The sequence below is a fragment of the Pleurodeles waltl genome, chromosome 2_1 (assembly GCF_031143425.1).
Source record: "Pleurodeles waltl isolate 20211129_DDA chromosome 2_1, aPleWal1.hap1.20221129, whole genome shotgun sequence".
Classification (NCBI taxonomy): Eukaryota; Metazoa; Chordata; class Amphibia; order Caudata; family Salamandridae; genus Pleurodeles; species Pleurodeles waltl.
The window spans coordinates 212,069,961-212,089,063 of NC_090438.1; the positions used below are offsets into that span (position 1 = coordinate 212,069,961).

Sequence of the window (19,103 nt, forward strand, 5' to 3'; positions counted from 1 at the left end):
ACATCGAGTGCACCAATAGAACTTAACTTCCTTTTTAAGAAGCATTCTCATGTGGTAAGTATGACTCACACATTCATCCACGAACTTACTATGATACTCAGCCATGCCTAAAAAAGTGACTAAACCAGCTGTGTATTTTGGAGTGGGAAGTTCATGAATCAACTTCATTAGTTGATCTTTTGATCTAACACCATACTTGGTGAGTCTGTGACCAAGATATTCAATTTCTAAATATTAAATTTACACTTATTCTACCTCAGCGTAAAACCTCTTTCCTTAAATTTACCTAAAACCTGTTTGATCCTATAATCATGTTCTTCCTGTGTATCAGGATATCATACTGATAATGTTTTACCCCAGAAATAGCCCTTGAGACATCCTACATTGCTCTTTGAAGGATTAAAGCCACAGAGTTCAACCCAAAAGGTAGCCTGTGAATTTGAACATACCAAAAGGGGTTATGAATGAGGGAAGATTCACATACGCTTCATCTAGTTTGATTTAATGAAATGATGCTCTGGGATCTAATGTAGAAAAGACAACAGCACAATCAAGTAAAGTAAGCATCTCTGTAATATTGGGAAGAGGCTACCTATTGGCAACCACACTCTTATAAAGACCCTTTAGGTCCACATATAGTCTTATGTCACCAGAAGCATTTTGCACAAGAACAACAGGCACCAACCACTCAGTTATGTCTGTCTCAATGATACCCTCATCTTTCAACTTGTTTGAATTCTGAAAGCATGGCATCAGGTAAAGACAAAGGCACACCTCGTACTTTACAAGATGCAGGCACAGCTTTGTCTTTGAGAACAATTTTGTGAGTATAGTTATTGAGACAACCAAGTTTATCTGTAAGCATATCTTCAAACTCAGCACGCAAGCAAGCAAGCATTCCTAGTTACACCTTATTTACTTCCAATGCTTACATCCACCACAGATGCTGAAGTTAACTCAGATTTATCCCTTTTTGGCGATTCTTTCAAAATGATGTAAGGATCACTACTGGGCGCTCACAAAATCTCCAGATCACCCTGGTGTACCCAGTTGATGATGCTATCATCTTTGCATGAGATATAGATCTTAAACACACTTAAGCGACCCCTGTATTCCAGCTCATACCAGAAATACCATAACAATTTTATTGGCTAACCACCATAAGCCAAGGGTTTAATTTCATGTTTTATTAATAGGATTTTCCCTTTTAATTTTTCCAAGTAGAATGTTTACTGTGTAAGTGAAATATGAGCCACAGAATCAAACAACATCTTATCAGGCTGACCATTGACCCACACACTGTCAATGGGACCTTTGTTTCTGTAATGATCTACCTGATGGCCAACTTCACCACAATGTAATTCATCATATTCACAGTCATGATTGCCACTTTCATCAAACCTTACTTCTTTCACACGCTTGATTTTTTAAGAAGATTTGCAAAAGTGCCCAGTTTTAGCACAACTGCAACATTTGACAGAGAGAGCTGGACAAGATTTGTTGTTGGCAAGATGTTCACTGCTTCCACAACAAAAACACTTCCTGTTAATACATTTCATATTGTCAACAGATGAAGAACTTTTACTTTTGACTGAAGAACTTCCTTAGCGCTTAGCAGAGGTACCTTTAACAGTTTGCACTTTTTCAGGGCAATTTCCACTATTATCCTTCTTTAATACCTCAACAGATGCCAGGGAATGTTTGATGCATTTGGCAATCATGAATACCTCATCTAATGTGGGATTCTCTTTTGGTCAGAGATTATCTTTGATTTTTTCTGTATTGCATCCTAGTATAAATTGGTGTCATATTAGCTCTTCCAACAACCCCTCAAACTTACACGTAGCTCCAAGTTTTGCATAAATTAGTGATATAAGATTCAAATGACTCATATGTGCCTGGCATACATTTTCCAAAATGACAGCACTCCAAAATAGTACTTACTTTAGGTAAATAGAGATTATCTAATTTGGCTAGACCATATTTCAAATTCATTCAAATTATTAGCAGCACAGCTACTTAAATCTGGTAAATGTTCAAATACTTCTTGGCCTTCTGATCGTAAACAATGATGTAATAATGATGTCTTCCTTTCTGCATTCAGTAAAATGGCATACGTAATCATAATGTAAAAAAAAACCCTCTATTTTATTTAGCCCACCTAATCAGTGGTTCTCCTGGGCTTGACAAGACAAATGGAGGTGATGTAACATTTTGCATTTTGTATGGGGGAAATATGACATAGCTCAATATAATCTGCAGAAGGTAGTTAAACAATAAATATACAGAGGTACTGGAGATAAAATTAAATTTAGATAAAAAATTGTAACTTGGTGATGATTTTAAAGATGAGCATATAACTGATGAGGAAGATATGCAGTGGTTATGCGAAATAAACTGAATTTACCTTTTTTGTAAATAAACAGTGCAAGGTTCAGCAACAAACTCAAGTAGTACATGTAAATGTTCATAGAGAAAGTGTGCATATGACCATGAAAATCTTGTTTAATAACTTAGGCTCTCATTACGACGTCGGCGGATGGAAAAGCCTGCCCGCTGAAGTCATGTGGTCAGAAAACCGCCAGTTCAGTGACCTGACCGTAAGGGCTATTACGAGTTTCCCACAGGGTTTGTAGACTAGCGCGAAACAACCCACACCATTGACGCCAGCTCATAATAGAGCCAGTGGCAATGTTGCAGTGCGTCGGGTGCAGCAGCACACGTTGCGCTTTTTACTGTCAGTGTCTTCTTGCAGCGTTGCCTTGGCTTACTGAGCCCGCCGGCACCGGCAGGTCCTGGGCCGGCAAAAAAGTGTAGGTGCAGGTGCAGGTGCAGGTGTTTGCCACGGTCATAAGGTGGAGGACAGACTGCTACATTGGCGGCGGTCCGACCGCCACTGCAAGTCTGGCAGTCCTAGGACCACCACACTCGTAATGAGGTCCTTGCTTTCATAAGAAAGTATTTATTGAGAAGGTGTGCACATAACCAAGAAGGACACGCTCCAAAGGTGTGCACATCCCCAATGAAAACTTAGTTTAATGACGTAGTTTGGAAGTATTTATTGAGAAGATGTGCACATCACTGAGAAGGACATGCTCCAAAGGTGTGCAAATCACCAGTGAAAACTCCTGGTATTCTGACAAATTTATACATGGAAACATTGTAGGGAAGATGTGCACATCACTGAGAAATGGACACCCTCCAAGGTGTGCACATCACCGAAGAAATTTCCATGCTCCCTACCAAGAAAACATACTTCTCTTTCTAGGAAACAAAACATGCACAGCTAATTCCAGCAGAGGACGTGATTTGAAAATATCCACACATGAACAGGGTGAGACAATACTCAGTCAAAGCTTCGATTGTCACCTCACAGCTCACAAGTTGCTTCTCCTAGCAACACGTAGAGAGGACGCCATAGATCAGCAATGACTTGGTCAAGGCCTCGCTCTTCCCTGTTTCATGACAAGGCCTTGCACATCCCTGTTAGATAACAAAGCTTCATGCGTCTTCAATAGATGGCGCTCATAAAGTAAGTTAAAGTAAGCACACGTCTCTGAGGGATGAAGGCAGGGTGCGAGAGCAAAGGCAAATGAGAGAGCAGGGGAAAGCTCCTAAAATGCACCTAAAACACTGCTAACATAAAATTGAGGAATCACAGAACACAGTACTTCATTCTGCCTTGAAATAAAATTCCAAACGTTGAGCAGCTCCGATTTCCGTTGTTGAGACATTTCTTTATAATATTGAAGCAGCAGCTTCTTAAATTATGTGGTGAATGAGGATCTGGAACAGCTGGATAAAACCACATTTGTTGCTATTGTCAAGAAGATTAGTCCACCGGTATGAAGAGGAAAAGGTATTTATTTCAATATAATGGTAAAGAAAAATGTACCATCGAAGATAGCTGCTAGAAATCAACTGGCTCTGCGTCATTCTACCTTTGGCTAGATTCTAGGTCCACTTTCAAAATTCCATGCCCTTCTCTCTGTCATAGCACACAGAGATGTGTTAATGACATTCTGATATGCCTGGATCCTACACACAGCACCAAGGATCTCATTTGACACTGCCTTCCAAGTCCTCGGTTGGTTTTAATTTCTAGTGCAGTTATGTACAGTGTTCAGTGCATGCAATGGTTTCCGGTGCAATGGGATTGTGTCTCTGATAAAACATGAAACCATTTGTCATTTGGCAGCACTGTGTGAACTGGCAGGCCCGCTGTGTGCTTTTGGTGATTGAGTGTAAATGTCTCAAGAAGGAGGGGCAAAAATGCATAGATGTTAGGTCATAATCCTGTTTCCAGTAGCTGTTCTGAACTATCAAGAACTTTGCAGACTCAAAATTAACCCTTAAGTTCCTTCTCAGAAACCATTTTGTTACAGAATTGTTGAAAACACCCATTTCACACTTTTTGTAGTGGTGTCTGCAAAGCCATGTTTGGCTTCAAAAAACAATATGAACACTTTTTGGAGTCCTCTCATACTCAGGGTGGACAAAAATGTGTTAACATGTAAAACAACCTCAACTAAAGTCCATGGACTAGATAAAAAGTAAAATGTGCTAGGGGTAGATGCTACCCCAATGCTTAGTAGGTACTCCGAATGGGACCCAGGATGCAGGGCTTGGGCAGAGACTGCCTTCATTCAGAGGGTTTATAAGGTCCAAATTGATTTCACCATCACAGGGAGTTAAGATGGGTTTGTTTAATACTGAGATTTAACCATAGCAATGGGTATCTGTAATCATGAGGAAAATGTGCAAATGGTGTGCTACTTCCACGATGTACCCTCTCCCTACCTAAATTGACAGTTCTTTTGAAAAATCCCTGAAAGGTTGGCAGATGTTTCTAACAAATAGGGAAACAAAACAATGTTTTGACCAAGATATATGCATCTTTCCAAGTTGTCAACCGATAACCTTTCATGATCGACTTAGTCCCCCATGACTGGATAGACTATTAGCAAAAATTGGCTAAAAGTAAGTTTAAGGCAAATATGTCAGAGACAAATGTGCCTTTGTTATGAATGTTTTAATGAATGTTGCTGATTTTTCCTTTGTCTAATCTCCCAATACTACTTAAAATATTGGAAGATTGCAATAAGTTCATTGAATGAAACATTCTAAATTCTTGAAATTTCATAAACCATGCCATTCTTCTTCATAGTTCTTCAATTGATTATGTACAGTTGTCCCTTAAATATATTCCTCTTCAGTTTACTGGTATTTCACAGAGGTTTCTCCGACACCAGTTATGTTGTATCTCAAAAAGTCCTATAAAGTGCAGGTTTTGGAGGCTGGCTATTAGTAGGGGTAAATATGCAACCACCGCTAGTAATAATGCCCCCAGACAATGTTAGGCCCAGTCAATGTCTCAAAACATTATCCCCTGACTCAAACCCTGGTAGCTTGACAATGAGCAGGCAGGCTTAACTTAGGAGACAGGTGTGTAAAGCAAAAGCACTTAAATACACAAACACAGTAATAAGTAAGACACAACACATAATAAAAATCCTAAACCAATGTATTAGAATAGGAAATATTTGTATCTTTAAAATGGCACATAAACAACAAAAATCCAATCTAGGGAACTGGAGTTATGAATTTTTAAAGATTAAATAAAAAAGTGCTTTCTAGTGCTTAGAAATAAATAGCACAAACCAGGGACAACTGGTCATGCTTGGCCAAAACAAAGTCAAAGTTTGAGGCTGACCGCAATAAAGCCCTGCTTTGATACACTGAGTGGGAGGCCTCGGTCAAAATTTTGCCTTTATTTAAGCCGATTTAGATGCAACATCATCGGACTCCTTTCCTTGGGGCCCTGGTCAAATCCTGGAAGTCTGAAGCTCCGGAGCTTTCAGCTGAGTGAACCTGAAATCCTGTCCGGGTGGCGGTTGAAGGTAGTCGACTTGACCCACGACGGCAAGTCGGTTTATTTGCGAAGCTTTTTCCAAAAGTAGCTCCAAAATTCTCCAATCTTCTGGAACTTCTTCCTGAGGTTCCACTTGAGGGTTAAAAGTGTCCAAAACACATCCAAAGGTCTAGAAGCTCTGAGATGGTCCTTGCAAGTTTAGGACCACTGATCTCGCAATGCACTTAGCCAAATACTTAAAAGTCCACTGGACTCACTCCAGGCTGGGGACATTTGTAATAGTTGATGGAGGCAAGCTCTGTTAACATGTTGCTTTCAGGGAGTCCACTGCTGAGTCCTTTTTGAAGCAAGGCAAAGTCCTTTGGGCTGTTGTTCCAGTGTGCAACGGAGCAGAACTTCAGTGTGCAGTCCTCTAGGATCCAGCAGGGCAGCCCTTTGTCTTCTTGTGGTTTCAGGCAGCAGAGCTGAGTTTCAATGCAGATCAGGCACTTTTATTCAATTACCTCTTGAGACAAGCAGGGAGCAGCCTGGTCCAATGAGATTCAGGGTGCTACCCAAAAGCATGACAGCTTCCTCCAAAGTGTGTCATTTTCCTGTCCCATAAAGCACTGGACTTTAACATTCCACAATAGACAGTTTTCCTCCAAAGGAGCAAGACCTGGCTAAACCAAGCTGTTTGTGTGGCTCATTTTCATTTACACTCTCCTTCTGGACATCTGCACATTTTTTACTGGGCCTGCTATCTATCTGTGGGTTACAGAGTGAGAGGGCAGACTGGCTGACATTCCTTTCTTTCCTGCTTCCTTTGAAGCCCAGTTTGATTTACCCATCCCCCTTCCTGGCCTGGCCTCAGCATCTGCCAACCCCCCCCATCAGATAACCTCTGCTCAGCTCAGGCCATTTCTTTACCTGATTAAAACAGCCTGGTTAATCATGTTAGGACTGACCAATCAGTAGAGGCCAATAGCAGGCCGGAATTTGCCTTACAGAAAATAATGTCTTATAACATATTTTCTGTACTAGTTGTGATAAATTCAGCAATGGCAAGTTGTTGGGTTTATCATTAACATTCATTTGAGTCCTTTCCTGACACATTTAGATCCCTCCTAACAATGCTCATGATTATGGAAAATATTCCTATTTTAGCCTATGGAGCTGTTAGACTTTTCATCCTTTGCGTGGTCTCCCTTAACTTTTTGCCTCTGTTCCCCAGGTTGTTGATGTGTGCTGGACTCTGATTTTACTGCTTTTGTTACACTGGGCACTTTACCACTGCTAACCAGTGCTAAAGTGCAAGTGCTCCTTTACAAAATGTATGTAATTGGCTTATCCATGATTGGCATATTTGATTTATTAGTAAGTCCCTAGTACAGTGTACTAGAGGTGCCCAGGGCCTGTAAATTAAATTCTGCTAGTGGACCTGCAGCACTGATTGTGCAACCCACATAAGTAGCTCTGTAATCATGTCTCAAACCTGCCAATGCAGTGTCTGTGTGTGCAGTTTTAACTGTAAATTCGACTCTAAACCTTCCCTTTTCTTACATGTCAGACACTCCTAAGGTAGGCCCTAGGTAGCCCCAAGGGCGGGGTGCAGTGTATGGTTAAGGTAGGACATATAGTAATGTATTTTATATGTCCTGACAGTGAAATATTGCTAAATTCGTTTTTCACTGTTGCAAGGCCTGTCCCTCTCATAGGTTAACATGGGGGCTACCTTTAAATCTGATTAAAGTGTAGATTCCCTTTGGGAGCGGATGGACATGTGGAGTTTGGGGTCTCTGAGCTCACAATTTAAAAATACATCTTTTAATAAAGTTGATTTTGAGACTGTGTGTTTGGAAATGCCACTTTTAGAAAGTGAGCATTTTCTTGCTTATACCATTTCTGTGACTCTGCCTGTTTGTGGATACCCTGTCTGACAGTTGGGCTGGTTTCACCTCACACTAGACAGTGACACAAAAGGAGCTGGGGTGTAGTCTGCATTTCCTGATGAGCCATCTGTGCTAGGAGGGAGGGGAGGAGTGGTCACTTACACCTGAAAGGGATGTGCCTGTCCTCACACAATGCAGTCTCCGACCCCCTGGTGAGTGTCTGGGGCCTGGCCTGGGCAAGGCAGGATTTCACATTCAAAAGAGACTTTACTTTGAAGTAGGCCTACTTCAAAGGAGAAATTGGGTATAAGAAGGCCACCCAAAACCACAGACTTTAGAAACACTTCTGGAAGCAAGAGGAACCTCTGCCTGGAGAAGAGCTGAATAGCTCTGCCTGTGACTGTGACTGTGCTTTGTGGAGCTTTCCTGCAGTGCTGCTTCTGGCAGAGTAAGAGGGCAAAGACTGGACTTTGTGTGCCTTCCATCTTGTGAAGAAATCTCCAAGGGCTTGATTTAGAGCTTGCCTCCTGTTGTTTGAAGTCTCAGGGACAGCAAAGACTTCTCTCTGCCAGCACCTGGAGTCTCTGGAGAGACTCCTGCTCTGACAAGTGGTGCCCTATCCAGTCTCTGGGCCCTTGAAAGGAAAGCTGGTGGAAATCCAAGGAAATCGACTTCGGATGACCTCGGACCGACGCCGCTGCTGAATCCGATGACACCGCCTGCACCCGACGCCGTGACCTTCGCTGGAATGCGATGCTCTTCGCAGGCCCGATGCCGCTGCAGCCTCGCTGAAGTCTGCGACTCCGTGGAAGTCGCCGCACCACGTCGTGACCGACGCCGCTCGAAGTGCGCGGATTCAACCTTTCGCACAAGACGCCGCGATCCCCGACTTTGCGCATCGGCTTGTTTTCACTCTTCACCAAAGGTACTGTACTTGGGGGTCTACGCGACTCCGTGTCCGGCGCCGCTGGTGTCGGCTTGTTGAGAACGACTCCGTCACGACGCTGTGTTAACACCTTATCGAAGCATTTTTGTTTCTAAGTGCTATTTTTGAGTTTAATCTTTAAAAATTCATAACTTGACTTGTGTATGTTGGATTGTTGTCGTTTTGGTCTTGTTTTGTTTAGATAAATATTTCCTATTTTTCTAAACTGGTGTTGTGTCATTTTGTAGTGTTTTCATTAAGTTACCGTGTGTGTGGGTACAACAACTTTACACCTAGCACTCTGAAGTTAAGCCTACTGCTCTGCCAAGCTACCAAGGGGGTAAGCAGGGGTTAGCTGAGGGTCATTCTCTTTTACCCTGACTAGAGTGAGGGTCCTTGCTTGAACAGGGGGTAACCTGACTGTCAACCAAAGACCCCATTTCTAACACACACTTTTTTCTGATAAGTAGTTGAGTCATATAATTATTACAGTGGTCTCACAGAATGCCCTTGTTTAAGGATAATGGTTGTGCAAAACTGTATAACTGTTTTCGTAAAATTTTGCACAAAAATAAAATGTTTTATAAAAACAAGCTTCACACTTATTTTCTATTTAATGTCACTCAGAACACCTCTTTGAAAGGTATTTCTATTATTCACAGTTATCCATCTATAATTGTATGTATTTAAACTTGGCACTTTAAATGTTGGATACAATCTTCTCCAGAGTCCTAATAAGAGTCACATACATAGAGCTTGAGAAGGAGGACAACAGGTCACATTATATGCTGCTTTCACCAGTTTAAAGTTCATATTGACTTAGTGGTCCAGGAGAATATATGTATCCTTAGTACAAGGCCTACATAGTGTAGTGAGCACCAATCATCCAACACAGCATTCTTTTATCATACCTTTCATAATATATCTTAAACTTAGATCTCTTAACCTGCCACAATGGCTACCAAGTTAGACAAAAAATGAAGGGCCTCACTACCAGACTGGCAGTCTTAAGACTGCCAGACTCGCAGTGGCGGTCCGAATGCCACACAGCTGGCGGTTTAACTGCCAGATCACGATCCTGGAGGTTGGATTGCCAGGGGACCGTGGCCACCATCAAGAACATTGTTCCCGACAAGGTGGCAGCGGTCAGCGTTGTAGTCAGCCACAGCTGTTCTGAATTCAGTGCCGCTGTGCAGATCATGACTCCTCTTTCTGCCAGCCTTTTCATGGTTGGGTCGCCACCATGGAAAGGCTGACAGAAAGGCAGCGCTGGGGCTGCAGGGGGGGTCCTGCACTGCCCAAGACCATGTTATGGGCAGTTCTCCCCTGCCCAGCACCCTCAGAATGTCTTTTGTCTGCTACGGCAGACAGTGTGCATTTTGAGGGTGCTGGAGGTTTCCACCGATCAGCCCAGTGAAAACATCATAATAGGGCCAGGGGGTGACTGCTAGATCTGCTGCAATCTCATTCCTACTGGGCTGGCGGGTCAGTAGTCAGCCCACCAGCTTCGTAATGAGGCCCTAATAGCCTTTCTTCTATTAGTGGCACATTTCCAAGTTATCCTTGGTTGCAGCTTTCAGCTGAACTCCATAAGGTGATGGCATTCATATCAAATGATAAATCAGACATCAGATCATTTTTAAGATAAAACAATAATGGTGTCTGCATTAATATCAAAATAGGTATCCTTCTGTGCCTGCTCTGACAGTAAATTGAGATTGGGTTCTTCCAAAAAAAAGTGACCAGATCATATTAATCAGCTTAGTCATCACATTCCCAACAATGAACATCTAAGGTGCATTTTAAAAAGCTGATTTTTGCATGCATTTTTAAGTTGTAAAATTAATGCTTTACATAAGATAACATTAACAGAAAATAAACTTACGATTTTTGTGGAACTGGCTTTGTTAATTGTTTGCTTGTAGCTTCACACCGTTCTGAAAAAAAACAAAAACAATTTCAGCCATCAAAGGCAGTGATATATTAAAATCTGTCTAGGTTGCCAGATCGTTTAAATTATACTCAGATCATGACACATCAATATTTAGAACATTCAATAAAGATTTCAAAGGCAAAATTGAACAAAGTATACGGTAATTTGTTGCTCTTCTCATGTAGAAATGAAGTTAGGCAGGCAAAATATATTATTTGCGCTATTTTCAATAATGACCTACTTTGTAAGTTGTACCCTGAGTTCAGGTGCTGCAAGTCCTACAATAAAGAAAAAAAATATGTTAGTCTTTGCTAACAATGTAATTAATATATATTATATCATTATATGATCTACCAAATATCTCAGATGGAGGTAGGCAGCCATTGGATGGTTGGCAAACATTGGCACATGTCTTGTCTCTCCACCTTTGTATCCCATGTCTCATTTACACTTTCCCCTGATTCCAGAAATGCTATGTCAATAGCCTGGGCATAAACAACAATGGTTTTTGAGGGACAACTCACTTAATGCATGACCTACAATTACATTCCTGTTGGTGATTTTCCTCTGTGTCCTTCTAAACCATGACAATCCAGGACAAGAAAAGTTCACTAATTTCTTGTAAGAAATGGGATTGAACTCCCACTGCAAGGGAGGCTGTACATAAAAATATTGTATGAACATTTTTTATCAGAAATATATATACATTCCTGAACAATGTTCACAACACTATCAACCCTTTGGGTGTAGATTTTCTATCCTACTAACGCCTGATTGCTTTTACCTCCACTACGACGATATTGTTGTAAACAATATTCACTATTTATTGAAGAAAGTATCCTGACTACCATATTTTGTTACAACACCATAGAAGACATTTGTTATGATTTTTCCAAAGACACAGCCTTCATATGGGGATAAACAAAAGTACTGACATAGTGGGCATGCCATCATGTTTTCCCCTGAGCATTAACACGAACAAAGACACACAACTGGAATAATTCAAGATGAGGAATATTTTTGACTCATCCAGGTGCCAGTGCTGTCATAGATGGGCCTTTTAATCAACTGAGCACATAAAGCCAAATGTTTATAGATGAACCAAGAAGTGATTTCTAAAACTGCCAGGAGCAGTGTGTTTTTATAAACTAGGCCGTATCAAAGGTAAACATATTCAACATGTTCTGTGCATGCCTCTGCAAATATATGAAAGTTATTAGAGTTTTCACAAATGTAGAATTGCACTGCATTCCAATATTAGAATTAGCGTTAATAGAATGGATGACTTCCTTGGCCGGTTCTGTGCTGGGGACGTAATGGTTATGTCCCGCGGCACAGTGCTTGTGTGGTGAAGAATGTAACCATTATGTCCTCGCACTGGAGCATGGAGGGCATGAGGGGAGTGCTAGTGCCCCCCCCCATGGGCCTCCTCCTCACCCCGCAGGGCAGGGATGGAAAGGGAATTGCTACCCTTTCCACCGACCCCCCCCAGTGACGCCTGATGACATCAGCGTGCGATCACTCGCTGACCTCATTAGAGGTCACCTCCCATTGCGCTGGAAGCATGACCAAGGAGAAACAGATTAGTTTCTCCTCGGTACAGGGGCAGGGGAGTTCAGGTCTTTCCTTTCCTTTCCTTTCCTTTCCTTTCCTTTCCTTTCCTTTCCTTTCCTTTCCTTTCCTTTCCTTTCCTTTCCTTCCCTTTCCTTTCCTTTTCCATGTCTCTCTGAGTATTCCTGCAGCCTGATCGCTATCAGGAATGCCCACTAGACACCAGGGAATTTTTTTGAGTTTTGTTTATTGTTATAAGGGAAGCAACCCCTTAGGCAAGGGTCGCTCTCCAGGGGACAATTTTTTATTAGACCTTTACTGCCCCCCTGGGGGCAGATCGACATTTTTTAATTATGCCCCCAGGGGAGGGCAGAAGACACTAGAAACCCGGGATACTTTACAAAAAACAATTTACACAAGGGTCACTTCCTTGGGGGGGGGGAAATAGTTTTTGGGCCATTTTTGCCCCCCTTTGGAGCAGATCGGCTTATTTTTACTAGGCCAATCTGCCCCCAAAGGGTGCAGAAACCACTAGACATCAGGGATTTTTTTGGTGCCAATTTCACGCAAGGTGAGTGACCCCTTGGGCCTGGGTCACTTCCTGGGGGTCAAATTTATTTTAGGCCATTTGATCGGCCTATTTTAAGTAGGCCAATCTGCTCCCAAGGGGAGCATAAACCACTAGGCACCAGGGATTTTCTTTCATTTTTTTTTTACAGATGTGGAGCCACCCCTTAGGCAAGGGTCGCTCCCCTGGGTGGCAATTTTATTTAGGCCATTTCTGCCCACCTTGGGGGCAAATCAGCCTACTTTTCTTAGGCCAATCTGCCCCCAATGGGGGTAGAAACCACTAGACACCAAGAATTTCTTTTTTTGTGAACCAATTTCATGCAAGGGGAACGACCCCTTAGGCAAGGGTTGCTTCCCTGCAGGACAAATTTATTTAAGGCCATTTCTGCCCCTCTTGGGGGCAGATCAGCCTATTTTAATTACGCTGATCCGCCCCCAAGGGAGGCAGAAATCACTAGGCACCAGGGATTTTTTATTTTATATTTTTTTACAGATGGGGAGTGACCCCTTAGGCAAGGGTCGCTCCCTGGGGGGGGGGGGTAATTTTATTTTTGGACATTTCTGACCTCCTTGGGGGCAGATCAGCCTATTTCTATTTGGACGAACTGCCCCCGGGGGAGGAAGGCAGAAACCATTTAGGCACCAGGGATTGGTGTGTGTGTGTGTTTTGTTTGGGGGGCAGCCCCTGGGGCAAGGGTCGCTACCCATGAGGGCACATTACTGTTGGCCTTTTCTGCCTCCCTTTGGGGCCAACTGGCCTATTTTCTGGAAGGCTCATCTGCCCCCGGGGGGGCAGAAAGCCCACCAGACACCAGGAAAGATTTTTTTTTTTTTTAAAAAGAGGGTTGGGGTGTGGCCATACCCCCACCCCAAATAAATGGGTGCAAAGTTGCTCTGCCCACCGGAGGGCAGATGGGGCAATTACCCACGATCCACTCCCGGGGGGGGCAGAAAGCCTACTAGATGCGAGGGAATAAAAAAAAAAATAGTGGGGTGGTGGCTGCCAACCAGTATGGACATGGTTATGCCCCCACCCCAACTGAAGGGGGTAACAGTCTTTCATCTCTCCCCTGTACACTTAAAGATCTTATGCCAACAGTAAGCAAGAGGACGTTTGATTATTTTGGGTTTGGTTTTACATATGGACCATGAGAGCTTGGCTAACTCTCAAAATCGTACCAATTCGAATGGTGCGAGCTTTACTTTTTGGACTTTGGGATGCTGCCATGTAGAAAAATCTACAAGACATAGACACATCTGAAAACTAAACATCTGGGTGAGTCCAGGGTGGTGTGCTTCACATGCACTTGCACCATTTTCTTACTCACAATACCCTGCAAACCTCTAACTTATCTTGAAATCACAATGTTCCCCACATTTTTGTGATGGAATCTTCCGGAATGTGCAGGAATCCACAAAATTCCTACCACCCAGCATTGTCGCATCTATACCAATAAAAATTCTGCCCCACTTGCCAGCCTAAAACATTTCTTTTCAAACTGCCCTATTGGACCTGCTTTGGTTCCCCCTCAATTTCAACATGTTTTTGGTTCTTCCTTGTCACATGCACTTGGCCCACCTACACAAGTGAGGTATCATTTTTATTGGGAGACTGAAGGGAACATCGGGTGGTAGGAAATTTGTGCTGGTGTGGTTTGCCCATACAGAAATGTGGGAAAAGTATGATTTTCTAGCTAAATGGGAGGTTTGCTGAGGATTCTGGATAAGAAAACAGTGGGGGATCCACGCAAGTCACACCCCCCTCATCTCTCTCAGGTGCTAGTTTTCAGAAATGTCTGGGTTCCGTAGTGTTGTATTTGATCATTTTGATGTGTCCACGTAGTGTTTTGGGGTATTTCCTGTCATGGGCATTAGACTTACCCACACAAAGTGTGGTACCATTTTTATTGGGAGACCTGGGGGAATGCTGGTTGGAAGGAAGTTTGTGGCTCCTCTCAGATTCCAGAACTTTGCAGCATTGAAATGTGAGGAAAAAGTGTTTTTTTTGCCAAATTTTGAGGTTGGCAAAGGTTTCTGGGTAACAGAAGCTGATGAGAGCCCCACATGTCACCCCATCCTCGGTTCCCCTACGTGTCTAGTTTAAAAAAATGCATAGGTTTGGTAGGTTTCCCTAGGTGCCGGCTGAGCTAGAGGCCATAATCCACAGCTAGGCACATTTAAAAAAACACATCAGATTTCAATGTAAAAATGAGATGTGTCCATGTTGCGTTTCCTGTTGCGGGCATTAGGCCTACTTACACAAGTGAGGTACCATTTTTATAGGGAGATTTGGGGGAACATAGAATAGAAGAACAAGTGTTATTGTCCCTTGTCTTTCCCTGTGTTTTTTCCTTCCAAAGGTAAGACAGTGTGTAAAAAAAACACATATTTGAGAAATGGCCTGTAATTCATATGCTAGTATGGGGACCCAGAATTCAGAGATGTGCAAATAACCACGGCTTTTCAACACCGTATCTTGTGCTCGTTTTTTAAATTAAAAGGTTTCCTTGATACCTATTTTTCACTCTTTATATTTCACCAAATGAATTGCTGTATACCCGATATACAATGAAAACCCATTGCAAGGTGCAGCTCCTTTATTGGGTCTAGACCTAGGGTTCTTGATGAATCTACAAGCCATATATATCCCTGCAACCAGAAGAGTCCAGCAGACGTAACAGTATATTGGTTTCAAATATCTGCCATAACTGGAAAAAGTTATAGAAGAAAACGTGGACAGAAATGGCTCTTTTTTTCACCTCAATTTCAATATTTGTTTATTCTAGCAGTTACTTTCTCTAGGACAATCTTGAAGGATCTACACAAATGACCCCTTGCTGAATTCAGAATTCTATCTACTTTCAGAAATGAAATGTTTAGCTGTCTAGGATCCAGCATTGGTTTCACACCCATTTCTGTCACTAACTGGAAGAAGGCTGAAAGAAAAAAACAAAAAATACTAAAAAGGGGCATGTCCCAGTAAAATGCCACAATTGTGTTGAAAAATGTGGTTTTCTGATTCAAGTTGGGAAGATGGTGATTTTTTTTTAAACAAATCAAAATTTTAGCTGTATTTTGGCTAATTTCTTTGTCTCCTACAGTGGAACCCACAAACTTTGGGTACCTCTAGAATCCCTAGGATGTTCAAAAAAAGGGCGCACATTTGGTGTGGGTAGCTTATGTGGACAAAAAGTTATGAGGGCCTAAGCACAAACTGCCCCAAATAAACAAAACAAGGCTTGGCACAGGAGGGGAAAAGGCATGGCAGTGAAGGGGCTAATGGAGTATTCATCAATAAAATATTTACTTTTCAATAAATATACTCACTTTCATTATTTCATCCTTAATAGCTTTGGTAGTCTGTGTGTTGACTGTTTTGGGAATACTAATAAAAGAGCATGGTGAGAAAGATGAAAATGTGCTCCCTTAGTTATTCCTATGTTGGGAACAAACCTCTGACTTTTTTGGAATTCATGAAAAACTCCATTCATGGTTCTTGGAAGTTGTGAGTGTCATGGGTATGCAAGAGTACCCGGATATTTAAGTACTTCTACATAGAGATATATAGCATGTCTAAATTTCTGTTCGAGTAAAAGTCACACATGAGTGCATTTGCACAGTTCACCTTGTTTTGTGTTTTAGGTGAAAAATATTTCATTCATGAAGAAACCCAACCTTCCCTACAGCCAACCAATTTGTAAATGATGGGGGCTTGTCTCCCATATCTCACAAGTAAAACTAAAGTATGAGAAGACTGGAACCTAATCTTGGAACCATTTAAAGATAGATCAGTACATCCAGAGATAGGACAGGTTACCAACAGAAGACTACTGATAGATCTAATGTGTGATCACACCCTCTTTTGCCCATGATGCTTACTTCACCCAGGAGCAGAAAATACACTTTCCTATCATGCGTCCATGGAACTGAGACAAGAAGAAAGTGAGACAAGAATTGACTATTTCTTAAAATATGATGCTGCAATCCCCAGATTTCATGAATACAAAATATTGGCCAATGGCATACTAGAACACTCAGTTCTAAAACTAACATTTGAATTTGGTCTCCTACACCTCCAAAACCATTTTTGGAAAATGTTGACATCCAAATTCAAAGAGCTAGAGAAAAAAAAGAAGCTGCAAATGCACCTGCAAAAATATATGACCCTCAAGGGACACTCGGTCTTATCACCTCAAAGCCTATTTGGTGGCATATAAATCATACATGAGAGGGAAAACTCATTAGGGAATGGACAATCATCCATGAAAAAGCTAACCAACAATAGCAGTAGCTAGAGTTACAAATCTGCACTTTAAGGAAACAATACAGACTTCCCCTCACCAAAAGTGCTGAGATCTGTAGCCCAGGATTTTCTCAATTTATTTTTGACCTCCAACGATGAAACAGTGCTACCCAGCAACTATGAATGTGGTGAAATAAACAGATACTGTTGGCACAGCAGCTGAAGGCTTCTGCTGCATCCCAGCATTTAGATCTCCAACAGGTGGGCTAATTCCCAACACATTATGGATCTCAAAGTTTGCAATTTTTTTATAGATTGTTGTGCACCTATAAAACCGTTTAGCTCTATCAAATGGAGGGCAAGGACTTCTCCACATAGTTAAACATCCCTCTGCTCAAGGCAGAAGTTACAGAAGCATGAGAAGTGGACATCTCAGAGGAGGAAAGCTACAACACTATACGACTGAGAAAAGACCATGGGGAAGAAAGTTCAACAATTTAATTATTATAAGATCCATATCTGGACCCTTGGCCCTAAGCTATGAAAGGTCTTTTAGTCTGCAGGAGAAAATGATGGCATTCTGCCAAAATTAGAAAGAGTTACCATTTCTTTACTCCTAAAACCAGACATTATTATTGAATAATACGCTTTGAGATTCGGCAGTATTTCACATATAAAATAAATAAATCGGGCGAAATGCAAAGCCTTATCTTTTCATCTGTACACTCTGTCAACTTCTGTTTAACAATATTCTTATAAATTGTCTCAGAATGTGGTCATGTATCTTTGTATCTGCATTTGCAAAGACTTAAAGGCAATAATCCTTAAACATTCCATGAATTTATCAGACTAGACTACAGCAGACTTCATATGTTGGTCTCATTTCTAGTTACTCTTCTGGGATTGAGTACAGACATCTTTGAGATGTTTCCTTTGCTTTTCACACCATCTCTACTGCAGAATCTGGACAAAACAATCATGGATTAGAAAAAGGGATCTCAATAATCATAAAATATTTAAGTTTCAAGCTACCACGACTTATGAAGGACTAAGGCTTCCACATATGGATTTATACTATAAGGTCTGGCACGTTTAGCATATTTATTCCCCTCAGAACTCAAAACACTAGACTGTGTCCACATGGAGAAACATTTAAAGGGAAACACACAAGTTCCTAAGAAAATATATAGTTATGTAACAGCATTAATTGATGCTATGAACCCACTACTAAAAGAAACGGGTAAATGTGGGCTCCCAATCCTAAGCAATTGGAGATCAATTGTCATCATTATCATCATACTATTCTTGTAGAGCACATGGGTATCCAGACACTGGCTTCCCATTGCTGACAGGAATCATAAGAAATGCAATGATGCGCTCATTATGCAAACAAATGGGTCTGTAGATGTTTTCTAAAGCTGAGGAGGTTGCTGTTGGCCCTAGGATGAATGGGGATTGAGTTCCAACGCTTAGCCACCTGGTAGGCAAATGATCATCCTCAACTTCGGGGGCTTTTAATTCTGGGAATGGTCAGAAGAAAGCAGTTGTCTGATCTCTGATCTTGTGCATTGCTATAAGGGACAATTAGATGACTCAGGATAAGAGGTCCCTGAGCATGCTTTATCTTATGTGCAATGCAGAGAGCCTTAAAATAAAGTTTTTTACTTGCTGGCAGTCAGTGAAGGCTGGCCAAAGCCAGGCTTGCAGACTGACATTTTAGAAGGTTCAACAAAACCTGCAGTATTTTGAATAGTCTGCAATCTCTTCAAGACATAGTTGGGGCTACCAAGGTAAAGCAAATTACCATCATCCAACCGTGAGAGTATGATACTTTGTACAATTATTTTTTGAGTTTTTGCAGAGAGCCATTTAAGCATCTTCCTTAAAGCTCTTATCAGGCCAAAACAAGACCCGGACATTTTTTGGCCTGGGAGGCCATGGTGAGATCTTTATCCAAAAGAACTCACAAGCCCTTGACTTCCGGTGTAGGAGACAGATGGTTCCCCCAGGCATGAAGGCCACCTAAGATTGTCCCAGAGGGATGGGATGTTCCCGACCAACATGACCTCCATATTGTTGCCATTTAATTTAAGGCAACTAGAGCCCATCAATTTGTTGTTTTGCTCAAGGCAGCTATC

General features: G+C 41.8%; 1 protein-coding gene across 3 annotated transcripts in view; it reads right to left on the minus strand.

Moving 5' to 3' along the window:
* The window catches only part of AFF2 (ALF transcription elongation factor 2), a 928,871-nt gene that overhangs the window by 407,339 nt on the left and 502,429 nt on the right, over positions 1-19,103 (minus strand). For all 3 annotated transcript variants that reach the window (XM_069212416.1, XM_069212415.1, XM_069212418.1), the window contains exons 6-7: positions 10,843-10,879; positions 10,554-10,605 (exon numbers count right to left, since the gene is read on the minus strand). In XM_069212416.1, coding sequence (XP_069068517.1) covers positions 10,554-10,605; positions 10,843-10,879 — 89 coding nt within the window. The remainder of the gene's footprint in view (positions 1-10,553; positions 10,606-10,842; positions 10,880-19,103) is intronic.